This window comes from Mus musculus, chromosome 12 (assembly GCF_000001635.26).
Source record: "Mus musculus strain C57BL/6J chromosome 12, GRCm38.p6 C57BL/6J".
NCBI classification, from domain to species: Eukaryota; Metazoa; Chordata; class Mammalia; order Rodentia; family Muridae; genus Mus; species Mus musculus.
Genome location: NC_000078.6, coordinates 117,729,116 through 117,752,026, shown reverse-complemented (window position 1 = coordinate 117,752,026; position 22,911 = coordinate 117,729,116). Strand labels below are relative to the sequence as shown.

At 42.7% G+C, this 22,911-nt stretch overlaps 1 protein-coding gene across 3 annotated transcripts in view; it reads right to left on the bottom strand.

Annotated features, from left to right (window-relative positions):
• The window catches only part of Rapgef5 (Rap guanine nucleotide exchange factor (GEF) 5), a 243,212-nt gene that overhangs the window by 7,711 nt on the left and 212,590 nt on the right, over positions 1-22,911 (bottom strand). For all 3 annotated transcript variants that reach the window (NM_175930.6, NM_001373989.1, XM_030246682.1), the window contains 5 exons: positions 21,309-21,487; positions 12,310-12,400; positions 9,126-9,176; positions 7,767-7,854; positions 3,577-3,641 (listed from right to left, as the gene is read on the bottom strand). In NM_175930.6, coding sequence (NP_787126.3) covers positions 3,577-3,641; positions 7,767-7,854; positions 9,126-9,176; positions 12,310-12,400; positions 21,309-21,487 — 474 coding nt within the window. The remainder of the gene's footprint in view (positions 1-3,576; positions 3,642-7,766; positions 7,855-9,125; positions 9,177-12,309; positions 12,401-21,308; positions 21,488-22,911) is intronic.

The following is a 22,911-nucleotide window of genomic DNA, read 5'->3' as shown; positions in this document are numbered from 1 at the left end:
TCCGAGCACCATCATCATAGCCTGCCTGCACAGGCCAGACACTGAAGCATCCGCAGATGACAAACGGTCAGTAAATTATCACTAAAAGAATAACGCTAACGCTCAAATCTTCTCACTTACAGTCCAGCGGAAAGACAGAGGCAGTACGTGAATCGAGAGTCTGATTAAATTATCCTGCCTGCAGATGGGCTAATTCGACGCTTCTCCAGAGTAGAGGACTCAGCAGGGGTAATGATTACGGCAGCACTCCAGGCGGAATTTGCAAAGGAAATGGGACCTGACTCACGTCTGTGTGAACGATTGTTCCATTTCCTTCCCCAAATTCTACCCCAATTCCCAGGACAGATTTTTCCATTGTTACAGGCTCTGGCGTCACGCTGATTCCTATCCTGTGCCATTTGTACAGCTCCTGAAAGGCTGGAGCTGAGGTAAGGCTCAATGCTGTGCGCAGCACTGAAATCTGAGTCCTGATTCTCATCTCCGGGTTTTCTGACAGGGAGGGAGGCGGACTCGGTAAAAGATCCTGCTCATAATATTGGGGGATGAAAAGAAAGGGAGAGACCCCTTTGCTCCTTCAACATTTCATAGTTTGAGGTGGAAACATTTAGAGTTGCTGAGGCAGCAAGGAACTTAGCCCAGGGAACAATGCGAATCTTATTGCATTCAATGAGCACTTTGATCTGCATGTGGTCCTGATTTAATGCGCTGGCCTGTGTCAGCCAGATAAAGATAACACCCTGAGTTATCTGCTGACTGGCTTAAATTAACATCCACCATGAGGAATTGGCTCCTCATAAGCTAATTCACTTAGGTCCCATTGGTTCATTACTGTGAAAGATGATCCTGCTAGAGCTTCAGTGAAACCTCGTTCGTCCGTCCTCGGCTGAGTGACATTTTCTGAGAATACCGTCTCTGTGAGGACGTTCCAACGCCTGAGTGGAACACTGGCCCAAGTATGATATAAAATTGATTTTTGTCTTTCTGAAAAACCTAACTGCTTCTGTGTTTTCCGCATAGATAGGTCAACTCAAGGCGTGCTGCGCTTGGAATGCTGGTTGCTGTAAGGACCAGGCCACCATTACCACACCTTCATCTCTTTATTGGTATACCAGGGCTGGGAGAATGGTATGGTGCCTAAAAAGTTTGCCATGGTTGTGTGTCCCTGTAAGCTCAGCACTGGGGAGCAGGGACAGGAGGATGGCTGGGGATGGCTGACTGTCAGCTTAGATCCAGGTCCAGTGAGAGACCCTCTCTCAAGGGAATAATGTGGAAAACAAAAGAGCAAGGAACACGGACACATAGGCACACACGTACACACAGATACACACACATGCACACACAGACACATAGACATACACACATGTACACACAGATACACACACATAGACACACACATGCACACACAGACACATAGACATACACACATGTACACACACACACATAAACACATGCACACACACACATAGACATACACACATGTACACAAACACACAGATGAATACACACACATGAACAAACATACACACACATGCACACAATGATGTGCCACTGGTAGCTGTCTGGTGGTCAAGAAAGCTGCTAACTTTGTTTAAGGTAGTATCTTCTACTGTAGCCTAGGCTGTCCTGGAACTCACTATGTACCTCAGGCTGATCTTGAGCCTGTGGCAATCCTCCTGCCTCAGCTATCTGAGTGCTGGGATTAGAGACTCATGCTCAGCTTCTGGGCTTTTAAACTTTCTTACAGACAGTAGAGTCTGCATTTATACCTTATGTCAGTCCCTTCTGTTGGGCTCTGATGAATTGCTGGAGGAAAAAGTTAAGGACCACAGGCAACGATGTGGACAAGAGGGTGGAGAGTGCTTAAAGCTCCCTGTGACTCTCTCCATTTTAGCCTGGGTAGAATTCTTTCCATTCTTTCACTGGTGTGGCATTAGATGAGAAGAGACAGTAGCCAGGCCACTGTTTGCTTCAGGGTAAAGGCCTACTCCTCATCTGCTGGTAAAAGGCGATCGTTTATAAGGAGTACAGTTTCTGTCCTGTGTCCCCACTGCGTCAGAGGGGATCCATGCAAGCTGATACAGAATATCTCACATCCTCACACATGCCCTGAAAGGTCTTCTGGCGATATGAAACAGACTCATCAACAGGAGGCAGAGTAAATAGTGACCAAAAGGTTCCCTGTGATTGTTTATAGATGCCACACACTGGAGATGAACTTGCTCAGACTGACAACTCTAGTGATTGAGGCCTTTGGCTGCTAACAGGTATACTGGGATCCTTGGGGTATCACAGAGTAGTGCAATGCAAGATGACAGTGGCTCACATTCCCACCTCTGACCATGCTGGCTTCTCAATAGCATGGGAAACAACTGAGCTCTGATTCTGAGATACCCAGGGCAGAGAGAAATGTTTTAGGAACAAAACACTTCTGCATCTTGACTTCCTAGAATAACCAGTCATGAAGCCAACATCTTCAGGGTTGCTAAGGGCTGCTATAGAGAGCGGCTGGAGGATGTCTGTTTTGGGCTGGGCTCTGAGTTGTTGTGGGGGAGCTAGGTCTACTCTTCCTGTGGGTCTAAGCCCTTGTGTCCTGGAGGTCTTGTGACTGACTAGAACAGAGTTGTAAGTGCTAAGGTGTCAGACACCAGACACCATTTGGAGACTTCAGTCTGAGCTATTCTTCAAATAATTCCATACAGAATATGGTCAGGGGCCTCAGCCTCAAATGACCTTCTCTGAAGCCTGACTTGAGTCTCACAGGGAGCTTGGATGGCTCCCGAAAGAGTTCATATAGCCCATTATCATCATTGAAAAGGTCACTCAAAGGTCAGGTTCCTAGAGGGGAGTGCTGGCTGGGGTCACCTCTGACCACGATGTAACATTTCATCTGTGACACTAAAGGTCATCTGTCAGACAGGTGCCTTCATCTGGTCCCTGAGCTGTCTCTCTGGAGCACTGCTGTGGGGCACCCACTCGGTCCCACTCAGTTCTGTAGGCAGCTTCTTTTTGGCTCAAGGACAGAGCAGAAGGTCTGAGGAACCCACTGAGGACTGCGACTGTCCTAGAAGGGAGACTTGGGAGAAGCTGCTCAGGAATTCATATAATCAGCAGGGAGGTCCAGGATCAGAGATCAATAAGGAGGCAGCCTTTCCCTTCACTTGTAGAACCCACAAATCTCAGGTGCATATCTGAGCTTGGTGTACTAGGAGACAATAGGTCCACTGGGAGGAGTTTGTTGCTCACTGTCTCGAAGTGGTTTACATTGGGGCATCAAGAGATGCTTTTGAAGTAACCGAACTCTCACAAGTGGGGACTACTCCTGACATCAGCTTTTATGCCCGGTTCTGTGTTTACACAGTCACTGGTGCTAAGCTAATGAAATGCTATTTAAAAGAATCAGATTCTCAGAATCTTGCAAGCATCGTGATGGCACTGTTCCATATGCCCAAAGAGACCCTGGGAGTTACTCTGTGTACAACAGAGAGAGATACTCAGACCGTTTGCTTCCTAGAGCTGAAGAGACAAGCGTGTTTCCTTTACAGAGAGAAGAAGGGAAACATAATGAAATTTACATACCAGCTTTTCAAAATTGACGAGATTATCCAAGAATGTTTTATTTCCTTCATGAATAAACGTTACATCTGAAAGGTAAAAACAAGATAATGTACTATTAGGAAGACATCATGAAACAACAGCGTTGTTGTTGCAACCATGCAATTTATCATGTTTTTGCTTAAGCATTTTGAAACTATGCCACATATTTGACAAGGCAACTTGAAGCTAAAACTGTATAACATCTGATATAAAAATTAAGTGGGCAGAATAGACTTCCTTAAATATTTTGCACTTAAAGTTGGTTTTAGCCTACATGATTGAAGCTAATGCTAGTTTGTAACTTAACTGGTCCATTAGGTTTTTAGGTCAAAATACTGAGCAGAAAATAAATGAATATTCATAAGCAACAGGGACTTAATATTTGTTATATTTGCTTTTTAAAAAATCCGCGCCAGCTAATACAAATGGGACTTGCTTTCGTCAAAACAGTTAAGATTCAGATTTTCAAGTTTACATTAAAAACATGAAAAAATGAAAAAGTCTGTGTATCAGAAGTAAGGAAAAGGGCAGGATGTTGGCCCCATTTAACTGGTGGACTGTTGTGGATAGCCTGGGGCTAGTTATATTTGAAGTTAATTCTCTTCTCTGGTGAGTGGCTGCAAACAAAGAGTCAGCACTCAGGTGATTTCCTGTAAACCTGCTTCCCACCTTAATTTATAAAATAAAGGAGAGCTGATGATTGGGTAGATAAAAGAGAAGGTAGGAGAGAGAAGTAGGAGGAAATGGAAGAGGGAGAGGACTCAGAGGAAGAAGGAAGAAGGAAGAAGAAGCAGAAGAAGCAGAAGCAGAAGAAGCAGAAGAAGCAGAAGAAGCAGAAGCAGAAGAAGCAGAAGAAGCAGAAGAAGCAGAAGAAGCAGAAGCAGAAGCAGAAGCAGAAGCAGAAGCAGAAGCAGAAGCAGAAGCAGAAGAAGAAGAAGAAGAAGAAGAAGAAGAAGAAGAAGAAGAAGAAGAAGAAGAAGAAGAAGAAGAAGCAGCAGCAGCAGCAGCAGCAGACCTGGGGAAACTGCAAGTTCTAAGGGGGTCTCATAGATGTGGAAGATGGTAGTGTAGCAGCAGATCTGCCCGATCTAGGTGCACAGCATGTAATTATATTAATTGTGTTGTGTTTTCATTGCTGGGGCATAATTAGGTTGGAGAGATTTACTGCAACAGTGGACAGACAGCATCGCTGATGTGCTAGAACAGGAAAAAGTGAAAGTTAACTTTGGTTTGAGACTCACTAGATTTAAAGTAACTAAGGAACTGGGGTCCAGTTCAGTGGCTGAGCCTGAGTTCAGTGTTGAGGGCCTGAGTCTTACCCACTATTACCCACAGCCCACAGAAGTGGCTGAAGACGCTGAGAAGAAACTCCTTTTGTAGGAAAGAGCTCAGAGTTAAAGATTGGGGATGAGACACACTATGCAGCATCTAAGGCTCTGAGAACTCCTGGCATACAAAAATGGACGAGACAGTATACAATGGAACCTCAGCACTGATCACACAGACAAGGATCACAGTGCAAACCATTCAGCGTAAGGGACATGTAAATATCCCTGCTGTTACCAACAACAGACCAAACCCACCAGAAACAGAAGCGCAGATTTAGTCAAAGCTGCTTAGACAAGTGCTGAGGAAACCTGCCTACAAAACTCTGGGCTTGTGCCCCCACAGCCTTCGAAAAGGCCACATGCCCTGTGATACACTGCCGCCAAGGTGTGCCGTGCATACAGTATGGCTTGATGTAGTGACATGAGCTTTTTGTCCTTTAGGTAGAGTTCTGTAAACTGCCACTTACGGGATTGTAATTATACAATTAATTACACAATCTCTTACTATCGTTCATGGTTTTGAATTAAAAACCTCATTGCAAGATTTCAAAAATGAGTAGTCGGCACAGTTAGCTTTTACACTTTGTACACAGCAAGCTAAACTCTGCACTCCCTTGGCTACCATTAATAAAGCCTAGAAGCTTGGCCTCACAGAGAACTTCAAATCACAGGCTCCTTTTAGCAGCTGGTATGTCCTCTCTTCTGTGCTCCCAAGTATGGTGATGTCCAGTGACAGTATTTTCAGGCATATCTTCAAGTGTTTTACCTGAATCTATCCATTTTGTCCTCACAAAGGCTTTCTAAGGTGGCTACAGAGAAACTAGGGCTCAAGAGACAGTCACAGCTAAGCCATACTTATGCTGTTGTGACGGCGTAGGAATCAGTTGCAGGGAGGGTGGATCCTTCAGACATGGACCTCAGGCTATGAAAACCCTTAGGTCTCTTGCTTCCAGTTAGAGTCGGCCTGCTTAGCTTCTGCCACACATGGTGCCCCTGCAACTTGTAACTGTTCCCCACATTCTTTCCTGCATGTCTTCCTACTTGCTTCAATCTCTCCCCTTAAGCTCTCTGAGGACTAACTGATGGCAGCAGGTGGGATGGTTGCTCTACTAAGGTGTGTGTGTGTAAATGTCAGTGTGTAAGTGAATGTGTGAGTGTGTGTATGTATATGTGAGTGTATGTTTATTATTATGTGAATGTGTGAGTACATGTAAGTGTATGTATATGTGTGTGTGTATATGTGAGTGTCTGAGTGTATAGGTGTGTGTTAGTATGTTTGTCAGTGTGTGTGTAAATGTCAGTGTGTAAGTAAATGTGTATGACTGTGTGTGCATATGAGTGTATGTTTATGAGTATGTGAGTGTGTATGAGTATATATGTACATATATGTGTGTGTGTGTATGTTTGTGAGTGTGTAGGTATATGTATGTGAGTGTGTGCATGTGTGTGAGTGTGTATGAGTATATGAGTGTGTATGAGTATATGTGCATGTATGTATATGTAAGTGTGTGTGTGGATGTGTGTGTGTGTGAATGAATATGTGGGTGTATGTAAGTGTGTGTGCGTGTGCGAGTATGTATGTTTGAGTGTATGTGAATGTGTTTATGAGTTTGTGAGTGTGTGAGTGGGTATAAGTGAGTGTAAGTGTATGAGTGTGTTTGGGTAAGTGTGTGAGTGTGACTGAGTGTGTGTATGAGGTATATATGTGTTAGTATATGTGGTGTGTGTGCACATGTTTGTCTAATGCTAGTGTGGCTGCAGGAAGCTTTAGTACACAAGGGACTGGTGAACAGGAAGCTGAGGAAATGACAGAGGGGCAGAGGCTGCATGAGAAGAAAGGCTTTAACAGTTGGAGGTTTAGTGCAGTTATCCAAATGCTGCTTCCCTGTTCCACAGCAATTCTAGCTTCACAATGAAGACTAATGTTGTACTCATAGAGGCACCGACATCTCAGTCCTCCAGGACCAGCAGAAGAGGGAGTGGCAGCTTAACCAGGACGGAAGTGGGGGAGCAGAGGATGATGGCCAGGCCAGTCAGCAAAGGGACTCCTTTCCAGAATCACTTATGAGGCCAGTCAATGGGGCCTGATTGTGCATGCAGTATCTCTGAGAGGCAGAGGGCAGATGAAGGTGTATTTCTATAAAAACCTCTTGAAACAATTAAAATGTGGCCAAGGAAAATTCTCCCCATTCCCTTTCCCTGGGGAGCACAGAAGGTCAGGAGTTCAGGCCAGATTCTATAGACTTCCCTCCCACTGATGCTGGCCGACAGATCACTCAGCTGTCAGCAAGTGGAATTGACAGGTCACATGACTTGTGTGTGCTCGGCAGAAAAGAGCTCGGTGGTCAAGGTTGGGCTGTCAACACCAGCTAGGTCCCACTTCTCAGAGACAGAACAAATACTCTCGAGCAGCAATTTTCCTCTGATGCATACATCCTGTTGAACGACAGGATCTCTCACACACAGTACACCGTGTGCTGACATTTCTGAAACTTGGATGCAGACACTGCTTTCTCTCTGGGCTCTTTACATAGCTTTATTCTTGCTTAAGTGTTTTATGGTATTAAAGAAAATAATACAGGGCTTAGAAACAAAGCAATTTAAACACTCAAGTTTCTGGTGACAGTGCTTTGACACTGCTCAAGTACAAGTAAGCATTCCAGACATTAAAAAAAAAAAAACCAACTGGGCATTTGAATAACAATTCCATGCTAATATGGAAGTATGAAGGTTGAGGCTACTATAAGATATTAAGTGAGAGTCCTGTTACTTCTCTGCTGTAGTTAGACAGGAAACATTTCTAGAAGATGGCATCACATACCATAACAGATGGGAAATCATTACCTTTAAGCAGTAAGGGCATGAAAGGGATTTTTGGTGGCTTCATCTTTTTGAACGCATCCCTGTAGGCTTTGTGGTTTAGGGAAGGATCCTGCCAACCAAGGAGATCACAGAGAAAAAGAAAAATCAATGTACCGTAGAAGCAATTCTCAATCTATGTCTGCTGTACAATTCGAACATGATTTGACGCAGATAGATTCTTCCTAAGAATGAAGTGGATAAAGGTTTCCTTGGAGAATAAACCCACTAATTAGGGTAGGAAATCTAGGCAATACACAGAATCCAAGTTATTGGTTTATGATAATGGGAGGCGACACCAAAAGGAGACAGACACCTTTTGATTGCCTTATCATTCTCCTCAAATAGGTTCTTCAAGTACAGTTTCTTCTGCATAATTTCTACCATGAGGTAACCTCAAAGTCTTTTGTCAAGTACAGAGCAAAGAGAAACTGCCCTTCTAACACAAAGACAGTACTGAAATCTAAAAACAAGCTACAGATCTCGCATGTAAAACCTAAGAAACAGTAACAGAAGGAGGAAAGATTAACACATATCACACTAATTACACACTAAATTTATAACAATTAGTGTCATGTTGTGAACTGGAAAATGGCCTGTGAAAAATCATATGGGTTTCACAAGGAGAGGAGGCAGCATTAATGGCTACCCTGCTTCATTCCTTACTTATATTTATCATCTGTCTGTCTGACTGTCTGTCTCTCTCTCTTATCTATCTACATACCTACTTACCTCTATCATTTATTCTTGTCTTTAATTTAAAAATATTTGAAATTATATCATTTCTTTCCTTTTCTCCCTCTAACCCTTCCCTTGTACCCATCCCCTGTTCTCTCTCAAATTCATGCCTCCTTTTTTTCAATATATATGTATGTATATATAAAATATATTATGTGTGTATTCATAAATATATAAATTTTACCTGCTCTATCTGTATAATGTCCCTTAAATGCATATGAATTTAGGGCTGGTCACTTGGCATTGGACAACCAGTTGAGGGTCTCTTCCCCTTGGGGAGACTGTCTACTCTCGGTATTCTTAAGCTGTCTGATGTTCTTTGTCCACAGCTGGGCCTCCATGAGATCTCTCCCTTTCACATTAGCATCTGTTTGTATCATTTATTTTTAAGATAGGGTCTTATTTCATAGTCCAGGCTGGCCTGGAACTTGTAACCTTCTAACCTCATCTCCCCAAAGCTCTAGGATTCTATCACCATGCCCAGTTCAAAGCTGTACTTTTAGATGCAAGCAATCATTTTAGGCTTTGACATCATCAAGTACAGTTCCTGAACCCAGAAGGAGACAGCACTAAAATTAATTTGAAGAATAAGTCCCCTTTACTTACCGTTAAACTCTCAAGTTCAGAGAAAAGCTTCTTAAACTTCCCAGGGATTTTCTAAAAAGGAGAAAAACAAACACCACAATCAGAAACTAAAAAGGTCACACACAAAAGGTGGCTACTCTGAGTAGGGGTACTGCTTAGTCACCAACACATCTCTGAGCATAAATACCTGTCATGGGGCTCTGCCCTGATCTCATCACTATGCAATTTCCATCATCCACTCAATATGTCCATGGTTAGGCATGTTGCTAAAAATATCTTGGCAGGCACAGGATAAAGGAATCTAGCTGGCTAGAAATTCTATACGTTGGTGGTTATTTAATAAACACTTAGGTTTCAGTCTATATCATATATCATCTGATGAATTGCCCATCTTTTTAATAGTCTATGCAGTGGGAGATAACCATGCTGGCTGACTGGTTTTTATATAAATGACTTTGCTGCATTACACAGCAGAAGCGGAGATAATAAAAGATGGTGAAAACCTTAGGTGATACCGCTTGCACCTTAGAAGACGGAATCACCGAATCTGAGTGCAAAAGGAGGCTTATAAAAAGACAGAAGACATATGCAGCTAGAGACACAAGCTCAGCGGGTACTGGTTAGTTCATATTGCTGTTCCTCCTATAGGGTTACAGACCCCCTCAGCTCCTTGGATACTTTCTCTAAAATAAACTCTAGCGCCTCCATTGGGGGCCCTGTGTTCCTAATGGGCCATCATTGGGAGGAGAGGCCCTTGGTCTTGCAAAGATTATATGCCCCAGCACAGGGGAACGCCAGGGCCAGGAAGCGGGAGTGGGAGGGATGGGGAGCCGGGCAGGGGGAGGGTCTAAGGGACTTTTGGGATAGCATTTGAATTGTAAATGAAGAAAATATCTAATAAAAAATTGGTTAAATTAAAAAGAAGAAGACAGAAATGTGTGGCTGTGCCATCCTCCCAGGTAGAACCTCAGGCTCCATGAACAGGGACCCAGAGATGTGACAGAATGCCTTTAACACAAATAGAAAACACGGATCCTTTCATAACAATTTAGTGGCCTATTGTAGAAAGCTGACCTAACCAAGGCTCTGCCCCCTCCCCTACCTTTTTCCAGCTGTGTGTTTAGTGTGAGTCTGCACTCTCTCTGGCCTCAGCCTTCAGCAAGAACCCAGAAAATAAATGTACAAATGTCCACGGTTGCTGGTTAACAGATTCCAGCTATTAGCATCAGCAACAAGGTTCAAGATATACCAGAGGGGTTTTGTTTTCGAACCAGATCAAAATAATGGTGATAACTTTAAAATAATTAAACTTTAAAACTACCCAAATTTTCCAATGTGGTAATTTTGACTCAGCTCAGCTCTTCCATCATAAGTAGCCTCATCTACCTGGAAATAACTTCTCTGCCACAAATAAAATATAAAATGCAGACTCTTGCAGTTATTTCCCATCTTTCCTTGGAGCCATTATCTCATTCTGTCCAACATCTCGATGAATGTCCCAGAGGTACCTCAAACTCACTGTGCTTCGAATCAAACTGGCTTAGCCAGAGGTCAGACAGGAGGCAAGTCTGGCCTAGAGAATATTTTTGTAAATAACCTTTTACTGGAGCATTCCCATGGCCATCATTCATTCATTAACTACGGCTGCAGCATGACAACGACAGAGACCATAAAATCAGCGCAGCATAAAAATGTGCTGAGCTCTGACTACTCCTCTTCTCAAACCTAGCGTTTTTTCTTGATCAGATAACACGGCCACTTCCCTGCAACTCTGAGATCCTGTGATAGCATCTGCTGGGAAGCCCAGCCTCACTTCTCCAATCACCAAAGCCCTGCTGCCAAGTCTTCTCAGCTGCTCTGATTGCACTTGCTTCTCCCTGGGCCTGAGACCTGGCTAAAAGGTCCTTCACCACCCAGCACTGTTCTCTGATGTTTGCTTTCCCTGTGGCACAGTAGGCAATCCATATGCAGATTCAGATTTTTAGATGCAAGTCAAAGGTTCTTTTGAGGTTTCCTTCTAATCTATTCTGTGAAGATCCTTGCCCTCCATTTGCCCTCCTGTTGCTTGAAGTAGCAAGGCCGTTCTCTCCCATCTCCTTTAATCTTTAATATTCTTGGCTATCTGGTTTGCAACCCTTCCATGTCTGTCTTTTTCTCATTGGATTCCCTTGAAGGAGAGCACTAACACCCGCTCCTGGCTCAGCACGGTGCATTCCACTAGGCACAGCTCCTGACTAGGAGAACGGCAGTCAGCTATAGGAACAGGAGAGACCAAGGAGTCCACGGTGGACAGTGAGCATGGGAGAGAGAGGATGAGTGAGAGATACAGTGCACAGAGAGAGGCAGCCATCCCTGAGAGGTGGGCCAGGAAAACAAAAGCAGAAGTCTGTCCAATGCTTCTGGCTACTTCTTGCTCCCCTGGTTTGGTTCTCCTCACACATCCTCTGGAATCTATGGGCCAACTAGACTGGCCACCTGCATCTCGCTTTCTATAAATACTGAAAGTCCTCTAATTTTAAGAAAATTAGAGGGCTAGAGAGATGGCTCAGTGATTAAGAGCACTGGCTGCTCTTCCAGAGGTCCTGAGTTCAATTCCCAGCAACCACACGGTGGCTCACAACCATCTATAATGGGATCCAATGCCTTCTTCTGGTGTGTCTGAAGATAGCTACAATGTACACATTATACATTAAATAAATAAATAAATAAATAAATAAATAAATAAGAGAAAAAGAAAACTAGAATGCAGAAAAAGATGCCCATGCCTGTGTGAACATGCCATGGTCTGCAAGTGGGAGGCCCTAAAGCTTAGCTTCAGCTGTGTATGCACCACCCCACTCAGGCCATTTGCCTCTGTGCACACCTCGATTCACGGGCCAGACTGGAGGATGACTAGCCAGCATGAAGATAGGGCTGCCTGCCTTCAGGGAATGCAGGAGGGTGAAGAGAAATTTAAAACACTTACTTTTTAAAAATATTTTTCATACTATTAGAGAACCATGTTAAAGATCACATGAAAGGCCATTTGATAGAAAGGCCATTTCCTATCACCCTGTCGCTGTCCTACTAAAAATACCTTTAGTGAAGCAGACTCTGTCTCATTTAGACCCTTTAAATGTACTTATTTTTAATACAGGCTCCCCCTGGAGTGGTTCATTCTGTCCTACACCCACACCCTAAGTCCCAGCGGAAAGTCAAAGCTCACCTCCCAGGTCTGTGATAGCCGGCTGACAGAGGCGGTGTTGAGACCCATCACGATGGCAAAGAAAGAGTTTAGGTTCTGTTGGGCTTTGCAGCTGTGAATAAAAGAGCAGAGGAGACTCTGAGAAAGCATTTTCTCAAACAGTGGGCAGTCAGTGATAAAGCCCCCCACGCCTGCTACTGTCTACACTTGGGATGGATGCACCAACCATTTCTAATGCAAAAGAAAAGATTTCTAGCTCCTCTCTGTCTCCAAGAAAAGCCTTCTGGATACTGCAGGGGACCCCTCCCCCTCTAACATTCATTGGTACACATTTATGATTTTAGTGATTGTGATTTGAAAAGCCCACTTCTCTGTATCCACCACAGAGAGTCCTGCAGCTCTTTCTGCTTTCAGTCTCAGTGCTTTTCCTGTATCTGGTTGATGGTTCCCTCCCACCTCTTACAGGTCTAAGTCCTTTCATTCATTCTGCCATGCCATTCTTTGCTAACAACAAAATGTTATCTATCATCTGTCTATCTGTCCATCCATCCATCCATCCATCTATATCTACTAATCTATCAATCATTTACCAATCTACCAATTATCTATCTATCTATCTATCTATCTATCTATCTATCTATCTATCTATCTATCTCATCTATTAAGCTATCAATTATCTATTTATATCTATCATCTATTAATCTATCAATTATCTATCTATCTTTCTATCAATCTATCATCAATCTAGTAATCTATCAATTACCTGTCTATCTACCTATCTATCTATCTACCTACCTACCTACCTACCTACCTACCTACCTACCTATCATGTATCTATCTGAGTTTATGTCATAGATTATGGAATAGTGTGCCACATTTTTCTTTTATGAAAGTAAGAAAATAAAATGGACTTTTGTAATCTCTGCACTAGGGGTGGAGACGGTAGAGTCAGAAGTTCAAGAAGGATACCTTTCACTACTAGAAGCCTGAAGGCCAGCCTAGAGATAAATGAGACCTTGTCTCTTAAATAAAAGGGAGATGTTTCATAGTTTTTTAAATTAGTTTTTCTGGTTGTATCCTTTGCTGGTCTCAATTCTTCCCTGTTACATAAATGCTGCAACAGATATCCTTGTTATGAAACTTTTCATTTATTTGTGATTTTTCTCATTAGGCTTCCAGCTATTACACGATGGTACAAAAGCTATCAACATGAAAAGTGTTTTTGCTTTTGTTTGTTTAGTTTTGTTTGTTTTGAGACAGATCTTCATTATGCAGCCCAGACTGCATGGAACCTGTTATACAGTTCAGACTGCCCTCATCTTCCCAGTGCTGGGAAGCTGTTACCACCGTGTCTGCCGGCTAAAGCAGATATATGCTGTCTTCCAAAACTGTGCCATATTAGTGGCACTAAAACGAATAACAATCTGCAGCTCAGAATTAGGGAAATGGCTTCAGCTATGTTCTGGCAGGTCCTGTCTATCTTGTGAACCAGACACTGCTCTAGTCCAGTTGTACCTGGGCTTCTAAAAGTTCTCTCCCCACGAAGAGAGGATCTGGAGAGACACTGTTGCCTCCACACCTAGAGCAGTAGGGATCTGGGGACATGTGTCCAGCAGGCACATCACTACTAGGTCTCCTCTGCTATGGCTGGTGCCCAGGTCCAGTTTCAGTTTCCTGTCTAGGACAGAATTTGAGACCCTACTGCCAACCTCCTTGGTACTGACTCCACCCGCTTCCAGCATTCTACAGGGTAGACAGCTCACACAGCCAGACAAGGCTTTACTTAGCTCCATCTCTCGACATAATGTTTTGAAACACTAGCTCCTCTGCTAGGGCTCCAGTCAGTGAGAATGTCCGAGAGTATCCACGGTGGAGGCCACCTCCTAGATCCCGGTGGATCCACGGTGGATGACACCTGTGTGTATCCATGGTGAAGGACACCTCCTCCCCCCTCCCCACACTAAGTCCTCCCATCTCCTCCCCCCACCCCGAGTCCTCCCATTCCAAGAAGGTCCTATAGGTTATTATCACCATCAGCAAGGAAGCTGATTATGGCCAGACTACATATCTACTCGTTTTTATTTTAATGTGTATAGCCAGTTGCTAATGCAAAGCAAACCATGCACAGAGCAGGTACGTGCTGAAGCTGAGAATAAAAAAAATTTCCACAAATGGTTATTGTTTTCCCTGATTAGAAGCCCTTTCACTTAGCACCGTTTATTGAGATGATTTCCATCTTTCATCTGTCAGTCACCTCCTCACTTCTTCTGGTCCACATAGCTTTACTTTAGCCATAAAATTAGCACATGCACACACCCCATCTGAACTTGTTTTTAAAAAGAAATAAATTAATATAGACGCAATTTTTGAATAAGACAAATTGATTCTGAGCAGAAACTAGAAGCCAATCAGCCTGGAATCCTGTTACCCTGGGTCATTCATTCTGAGATAAGAGCAGGCTGTCTGACACTAAGCATTCCAGTCCAGCAACCATTCCTTTGTCTGTGTGAGGAAATAAAAATCTACCCAGTCCACAGAGGTGGGGGCTGGGGATGCTGAGAGGGGGGTACATGAATATGCAAATAAGGAATCATGAATATGCAAACGAGGTGCCTTAGGCAAGGGAAGACACTTGGTGATTGTGGAAATGACTGTTTTCCCTTGGCTCTTCCTACAGTATGATTACAGGGAATTTAACTTTATGTTTCAGTTGGCGTTCTGTTCCATGGGCTAGGGTAGGGACCAGAACCATAAATAATTCAGGAGCATGGGGCTAGGAGAAGACATGAGTATGTTTCCTATCCTCAGGATAGATCCAATCTTCAACTCTGGGAAGGATCTGGGTGGTTTCTCTTTTCTCATTGGAACACCGGTTTCCCGTTTCTCCACCTAACTCCTGTTGTGAGAAACCTTTTAACTATATAAGCCAACTTAAGGAATCTCAGAGACTGTTTTAAAACACTCTGGCTGAGTCAACAAACAAGCAAGCAGATAACACAAACTACAACCACAAAAAAACCCAACTCAGCACAAAAGGGGCTGCTCCAGATGTAGACCTATCACCTGCTCCTCCATGGAGGAGCAAAGCTCAGACAAGAGCTTCCCTAACCTCTTGCTTCTACAGCCTAACGGACAGCCTGAGCCTATCAGTCTCTTGGCCACCTCTCAGTTGCCTTTGCCTGTGAGTTCTCCCTCCACACGATGTTCATAGCCTCAGAGGCTGCCTGTCCTGTTGCAGCCTATCTTCAGGGCATCCTCCATGGAAAGAATGTTTACCCAGAACTCAGGAGGCGGCAAATGCTGTCCCTTTCACCAGGGTTTCCTCTCTTCACTCTCACACCCCTGAGATTCAGCGTGCCCTCTTTAAAACCCAGACAGACGCAGATCCCAAACCAGGTACTTCCTCATTCTGCTCTACAGAGCAGCATGGTGAACTGCTGGCTCTGGAGTTGGGGTTTGGTCTATCTGCCCTAGACCCAAGCTATTTGTTTAAGTTTCCTCCAAGTCTCTCTTCTGTGTCAGGTTGGCCACCTGACTCTGTAACAGAAAAAAGGAGAACAGAACAGAACAGCCCCCAAAAGACATTTGGCACTTTAGAACAACTAGGAAGTAAGTAAACTTTCTACAGAGGTCACAGAGGGCAAAGTGCTCAACTCTCTGAATTCCCCCCTTTTTTTTTCCGGTTTTGTTTAAAGCTTTTGTTGAAAATAACTTTCTATATTTTAGAATTTATGAGTTCATTGAGTGTGACTTTAAAAGTCTATGTATAAAGTTAATTTGTCATACCATACTTGGATTCAATACCTGTTTAGGAAAAGGGTGTATGCCTGATAGGCTCACCATGTGGCTTGCTGCCATCATGGCAGTCACCATCTTTACCAAAGATAGAGAAAGAGTGTACTGTGTGACCTCACATTAGTAACATTATATAATTAAGCTATACAAGTTAATGGCAAGTCATCATACGCACAAATATAATTTATTTAGGGGGAGAGATCAATTTATGTCTCTTATAGCTTTCTCTATATGTTACAGTTAAGTTTATTTAATATAGATTAATATTAAAAATCAGGTATACTAAAGTTGTTTATAAAAATTGAATGTTTTAGTAAAATGGGTTAAACTTTAAAACACACTTGCATAGCAGGAAACTACCAGACTCAAGCAGTTGCCTTGGATTAAGCACAAGTTCCCTTGGATGGAGGACCATCAGCATATAACAACGATGCATGGGAAATAAGACCTGCCACAAGTCTACTGCTTCTGCCTCCCGCTGCACAGGCCTGACCAGCTCTGATTACATAGGCCTGATAAAATCCAAGATATACACTGAACCAAGATATAAAATCTCTTCCTTATTTAAAGATGAATCCTGTCTCACATATCAAGGGAGATAGATTCCCTTGCCCAGTGGAGGATCTCAGAGTCTGTATCCACAGCCTAAATGTCAATACAACAGAGAGTTGAGTAGTTACTCTGTCCCCAATGTCTCTTGTACTATAATATGAGGATGCTGTAAACAGAGGAACTTTGATCATAAGCCTACCACTGGACTATTATGGGACTTCCATTCTAGCTCAACTGGTCATGCTCTTTACCCTGGCTTTCTGTTCTTTTTCTTAGCAAAAGCTGATTTCAGGGTCTATACACTAACTACCCATGCTCCCTCATTAAAGAAAGATATCAGATACTCTGCCATCAAAGTCAAAAGCTTTGGAAAGTTATTCAAAATATCTAAGCAGTATTTTTGACAGTTGGTTTTATACCTGTAGAGCCAACAAATTATTCTTTTAAGTAATATCCTAAGACCTCAGAGGAGATGACTTAGCAGAAGGAGAGTCTCCAACCTGGGGTCACTTTGTGGTGCTTTGAGAATAAAATCTGGTCTCTATCCAGACAGAGAGCTCCTGGGCCAGTGCCTGTGCCTTGAAGCCCGCAAGGAGGGTACAAGCTTTGGCAGTGAGGCTTGTGGATGTTTTCCAAGAAATTCCAAACCAGTATTTGCTAAAGCTCATTTAATCTGGTTATCTTGCTTTACAAATTGTGCTTCTAAACAGCCAATCTATTTTAAATAGAATGATGTTAAGAATTTATGCTTACTGCTGTCAGCATGTGGTGACCTAGAAATTTGTCCATTGGAAAAAGGAGAAAAGCATTGGTTTTAGCATTCTTTGCCACTTCAGTCTGTGTTACATGTAATTACTTATTACAGATTTGATGCGACTACTTTCATCTTTCATATGTTGGTAGAGTTATAGAATGAAAATGTAGAGATTTATTAAGAGTTCTGTTAATAGGGTTGATTTTAGAATACATTGAAAAGTAAATAATTTTCTCTTGGCAAGGCAGACACGGGTCTCTGGGAGTGTACTTTTCAAATTCGAAATAATTTCTTTTTAGAAAATACAACTAAATCATTTCTTACAATATAGGTAACAACAATTTGATGTTAACAAAAATATGTATTGTCATTTCAAATACTAGATATGGAAATTTTAATTACCAATTTTCAAAATTTCACTTTAACAAATTGTTTCTTATAAAATTTTTGTTTTACTTAAGATGCTTTGTTTTTGTTCATCAAATAATACCTGCAATTGTTAACATTTCAAACAAATACACAAAGTTCACTTAGACACTTTCTATTCAGCTTCCTTCCTTGGATACTTGATACTGACTTTAACTGACTTCATTTACAAAGTTACAAGGCCCTTATTCTTTATGCAGGAGACTGAAGTAACAAACAGCTAATTATTGTTATCATAGCCTGCTACAGAACTCTGATACATGGTCCAGACTGTTGTACAATTGTATGTAAAAGCTTTCCACATGTAGCTTTGTCTCTAAATGTTTCCCACCAAGTTGTACACTTATCACCTGCTGATTTATGTTCTGGATCTTTGCCAAGTGTTAACCTTGCTCATGGCCCCTTAGATGGACCCTCTTCTGAGGAATTGTAACTGCTGTTCCCCTCACTGCCTTCTGTCAGCCTTGAAGCATTTATTGAGAGATCAGCTCTCTCAAAACCCATAAAGGCAATTCAGAAAGACCTCTGAAAGGGGAGTAGTGGGCCATGGGCCATCCAACTCCTCCCTCTTCTTGCCACTCTAGACATTGAATTTGGGACTCAGAACTAAAACAACAGGACTCAAGCCTTCTTTGCATCAGTTACCCTCTGTCTCAGCAGCTCAGAACTGCTCAACATCCTTCAGGACCAGGACCAGACTCCTTGACTGCTGCAGTACTCCAAGATTAAAAAGATCTGACTGCTGATAAGGATGGGTTGTATACCTTCCTCTGCAAACAATACTGCTTCCAAGACAACAAATCCTAACTGGTTTGAAATGGATGTAAAGACAGGGACCAGACAAATACTCCTTCTGGTTCCCTCCCACTTGGCCCCCCCCTGCCGATCACTCTTTCTTCCTTATTATCCTCATACCTGTTTTTTTTTTTTTTTAACCTCTCTTTTAACTGTCTTACTGGAACTTCACCCTACACCCAAACAAAATGTTCCGTGCAATCTCTCCCAATAGCTTTCATCCTATAACAGCTCCATTTGTCCCTGGCACAGCTGCAAAACAACCTTTTAGATGCTATGGAGAATTATGGTCTTCATCCCTTTTGCCCCAGGCCAGATAAAATTCTTTACATTAGTTCTCTACTTTCCTCTGTTCCCTTCCATTAATGCTCTGTAGCTCCCTCCCATTCTGTTAGCTCATGCTGGTGCAACAGTCCTGGCCATGGGGCCAGTCACTGTTATCCTGAATCAACGCTATGTTCACCCTCTCTCACTAACCCACTCTTCTGCTTCTGTTCCTCCTTCTCCCTCAACCCTTCCCAGGAAATCTCCCGCTTTCCTAGAAATCTCTCTGTAACCAAATCATCTGCTTTTGGCCCTCTACTAATTATTTTCTATATCTCTTCAAGAATACAGGATGGCAATTTCCTGATCCATTGTAGTGAATCATGGTCAAGACCTACCCCTCCCCCATAACCAGGGGACACCTCTCATGAAGGGACCCAGAACTACTCCCTCCAACAAAGTCCCTGTTCAGCAGACAACAGCGTCAACACCCCTGCCCTGCATTTCTATATCTTCTGAGTTAGGAATAATAGTTTCCAGCTAAATGACTGCACTTCCCAGATTCGCCTGCGGACCATGGAAGTCATTTGCTTCCTATAAGGGGCTGTATGCCATCTTCCCCTATAGGCATTTTAATCACCCACACACTTGGATATCAAGACTCCCCCTCACTTAGGAATGACCATGGTCCCACCTAAGGTGAGACCAATCCTCTTTCTTTCCCTACAGCTGCTTTTTAAATAACTTAGCAGTACAACAAGTATTTGACAGCATTACGTGGAGTTGCATAGTAGGCATTATCTAGAGTGAATTTGAAGAGAAGGAAAGCATGTGTCCGTTACACACAAATGCCTACACTGTACAAGGGGCCTGGACACACAAGGATTTTGATATACAAAGAGATCCTGAAGCGTATCCCATGCAGATAACCAAGAGACAGCTGTCCTTCAGAACTGTCCATTGTAAACACAACTTCAAAAGACAAAGAATAAAATATAAAACCTGGGAGACAAAAACCACTGGGGAAGATTTTGATGTATGCTGTTTGCCCATATTGGAAAGCTGTGCAAACAATACTTTATATGTATTTATAATGTACATATGTAGATGTTCATTGTGTGTGTGTGTACGTGTATGCTCATCCTCTGCTGTGTGGAGGCCAGAGGACTTATATTGATAACTAACTTATTTATTTTTATATTCTTGAGATAAGTTCTCACTATGTAGACCAGGCCAGCTTGAACTCCAGAGATCTGCCTGCCTCTGTCTGGAGAGTTCTGCTATTAAAGGTGCTCCACCATTTCCAGATCCACATTATTTTCTGAGATGAGGTTTCTCATTGAGCCTGGAGTTTGCCATTTCAGGTAAAATGGGAGCCAGAGAGCCCCCAGACAATCCTGCCTCTGCCTCCAGTTCTGGAGTTACAGATGAGTAGGATTTTACATGGGGGCTGGGGATCTGAACTAGGCGCTCATGATTGCATAGCAAGTACTCTCCACACTGACCAGCACCCAGGCCACACACTCTAATTTTAAAGAGGCTCCCAGTAAGGTATTAAAATTTCACTCTCAACATTCACTGAGTCACTCTTAATTGCCATGTTCTGTTCAGTGACACTGATCAATTACACACAGTCCCTGTCCTTTGGGAGTGAATGTGGCCTAGTGAAAGACTCCTATACACACAAGTAAGTGTAATAACAATAATAAAGAAAAATTTAAAAGGTAGAACATATGTGTATGCATGGGGGTAATTTTGGTCCGTCCTACACATAGTCAGGTATCCTATAGAAAGAAATTTGACCTACAGTCTTGAAGAATAATGCCATCAATGGGTAAATGGAACAACCATAGGGTCAAACATATGAAGTCAAGGTTGCAGCATGGAATGCATGGGAGACATTCAGTGTGACTGGGGCATGAGGTGCATCCAGAGGGTGATGTGTAGGGACTTTCAGCTGACAAGTCTGTGAAAGCTCACACAGTGAGTGTCAAGGAGACATGAGCAGGATCCGAGCATGTCCCTGACTTTCCATGATGCCTGCACCACACACACACAGCATCTTTTTCTTTCCCAAGCTCACTGCAGTACCATCAGCTATATTGTACAAGTGCTCACTACCTGGTTATAGCTTCTAAGCACACAGCTCAGTGCTTTAGTCTGGTATTTTGACATTTAAAGATATGAATACTTCAAATGCAAAGGCATAAATATTCAGAAACAGACCTTTTAAATATTTGGTCACTTAACTCAGTATAATATTTTTTATATCCTAATCCTTTGTATCATTATAAGGAATAGTAGTCATAGTTTTAGTTATATTAATATAATAATAATAATAATAATAATAATAATAATATTAATAGTAATATCCACACCACCACGCTTTCTCAAGCAGACAAGAGACACAGGGAGCCCACCACAAGAAACCTACTGAGCTGCAATCTTGATGAATTTTTTCACCAGCTGCACGCGCTTGCCTAGCTGGCTGCAGAGCAGAATCTCTGTGGCTACCCAGAGCTGGACCTCGTTACATCTCTGGAGCAGAAGGCTGAGGTTCACAGTATTCTCTCCGTTCCCCTGTCTGCTGAATGTGAAGTAGATCAGCTCTTGCTGGAAGAAACATGTATTTTAGGCGGAGTCAAGCTGGTGCAAAATGTAATCACTTTATAAGCTGTTTCAAGAGGACCCGCCTTTATCCTTAGAGTGTTAACAGAAAATGCAGCAGATGACTACAAAGCGGATTCAAAATAACATCTTTAGTTCGTTTGTAACCGGGTGCATAGGTCTTACAGGAGTAACCACACTGCACACGCTCAGAGGTAAGACATTATAAGATACTTTGCTCAAAACTGTTTACCCAGAAGTGTTATACACCCCCCCCCCCCAAATAAAAGTAAGATATCCTGGTACAAAATCTGGAACATTCTAAAGTTTAAACCACAGGACTTTAAGAAGGAGCCCCTATATATGCCAAGAGATGACACTAATATTTGCTACCATACATCAGGGCCAACACAAATTATTATGGTGTCCTCAGGACCACCCATAACACTGATGAAGCTCAGATTACTGGAGCTCCTCCCTCGTTTTTTATTAGTAGTCTATGAAGGGCTAAAACATCGTTTGAGACTAGGTCTCACCATGTTGTCCAGGTTGATCTTGAACCTGTGGCCTCAGTGATTCTCTGGCCTGAGCCTTCCAAGTACAGAAGACTACAGGTGGGCACCACCATGCCTGCGCATGGCATCTCAGGTGGTGCTGATGGTTGTGGTTTTAAAGCTGCACCCTGAGAATTTGTGTTATGAAGACATCATAAGATCATAAACAGAAATAAAACGGAGACTAAGGGCAGAGAGCAGAGGTTCACAAATGCAAGCCAAGCCCAGTAACAAATAATTTAGCATGACCACAGGCAAAGCAGTAAAGAGATTCCTATGTAACCAAGTGCGTGTGTCTTACAGAAGTAACCACACTGCATGAGGGCAGAGGTTCACTTGTAATTGAGTGTGTGCATCTTACAGGAGTAACCACACGGCACAAGCAGTGGCAGATCCTTCTTGATTGACACTTCTGAAGAGGCAAGTCATCTAGCCTGAGTGAGCTCACAACACACTCCAAACAGCTTACAGTGCTGAGATGTTTTAACGAGGAAATATGAACAAATTTAACAGATATTGCAGAATGAAGCCATGAGTCCCTCCAGAAGGAAAGACTACGGCAGGAGGAAGTGTTTCTTTACATGGAAGGTGAACGAACCACATGGCTACAGACCTGTGGCATTTTCATCTCCTGATTCCTGTGAGCATTGCTACCACCGAGCTGTCAGTAGCACTTTGCTTCTAGTATATAATTCATAAACATTATAATATGCCCCCAGGGGAGATGTTCACATATACAAAAATGTGAAATTTATATGAGAATTTGAAGTTTTGTAGCACATTATAAAACTTATGAAATATTCCTAAGTAAAAAGATAAATGTATATATGTACATAGAGAGAAATGGAAAGATTAGCACTAAAGGTAAAATTACTC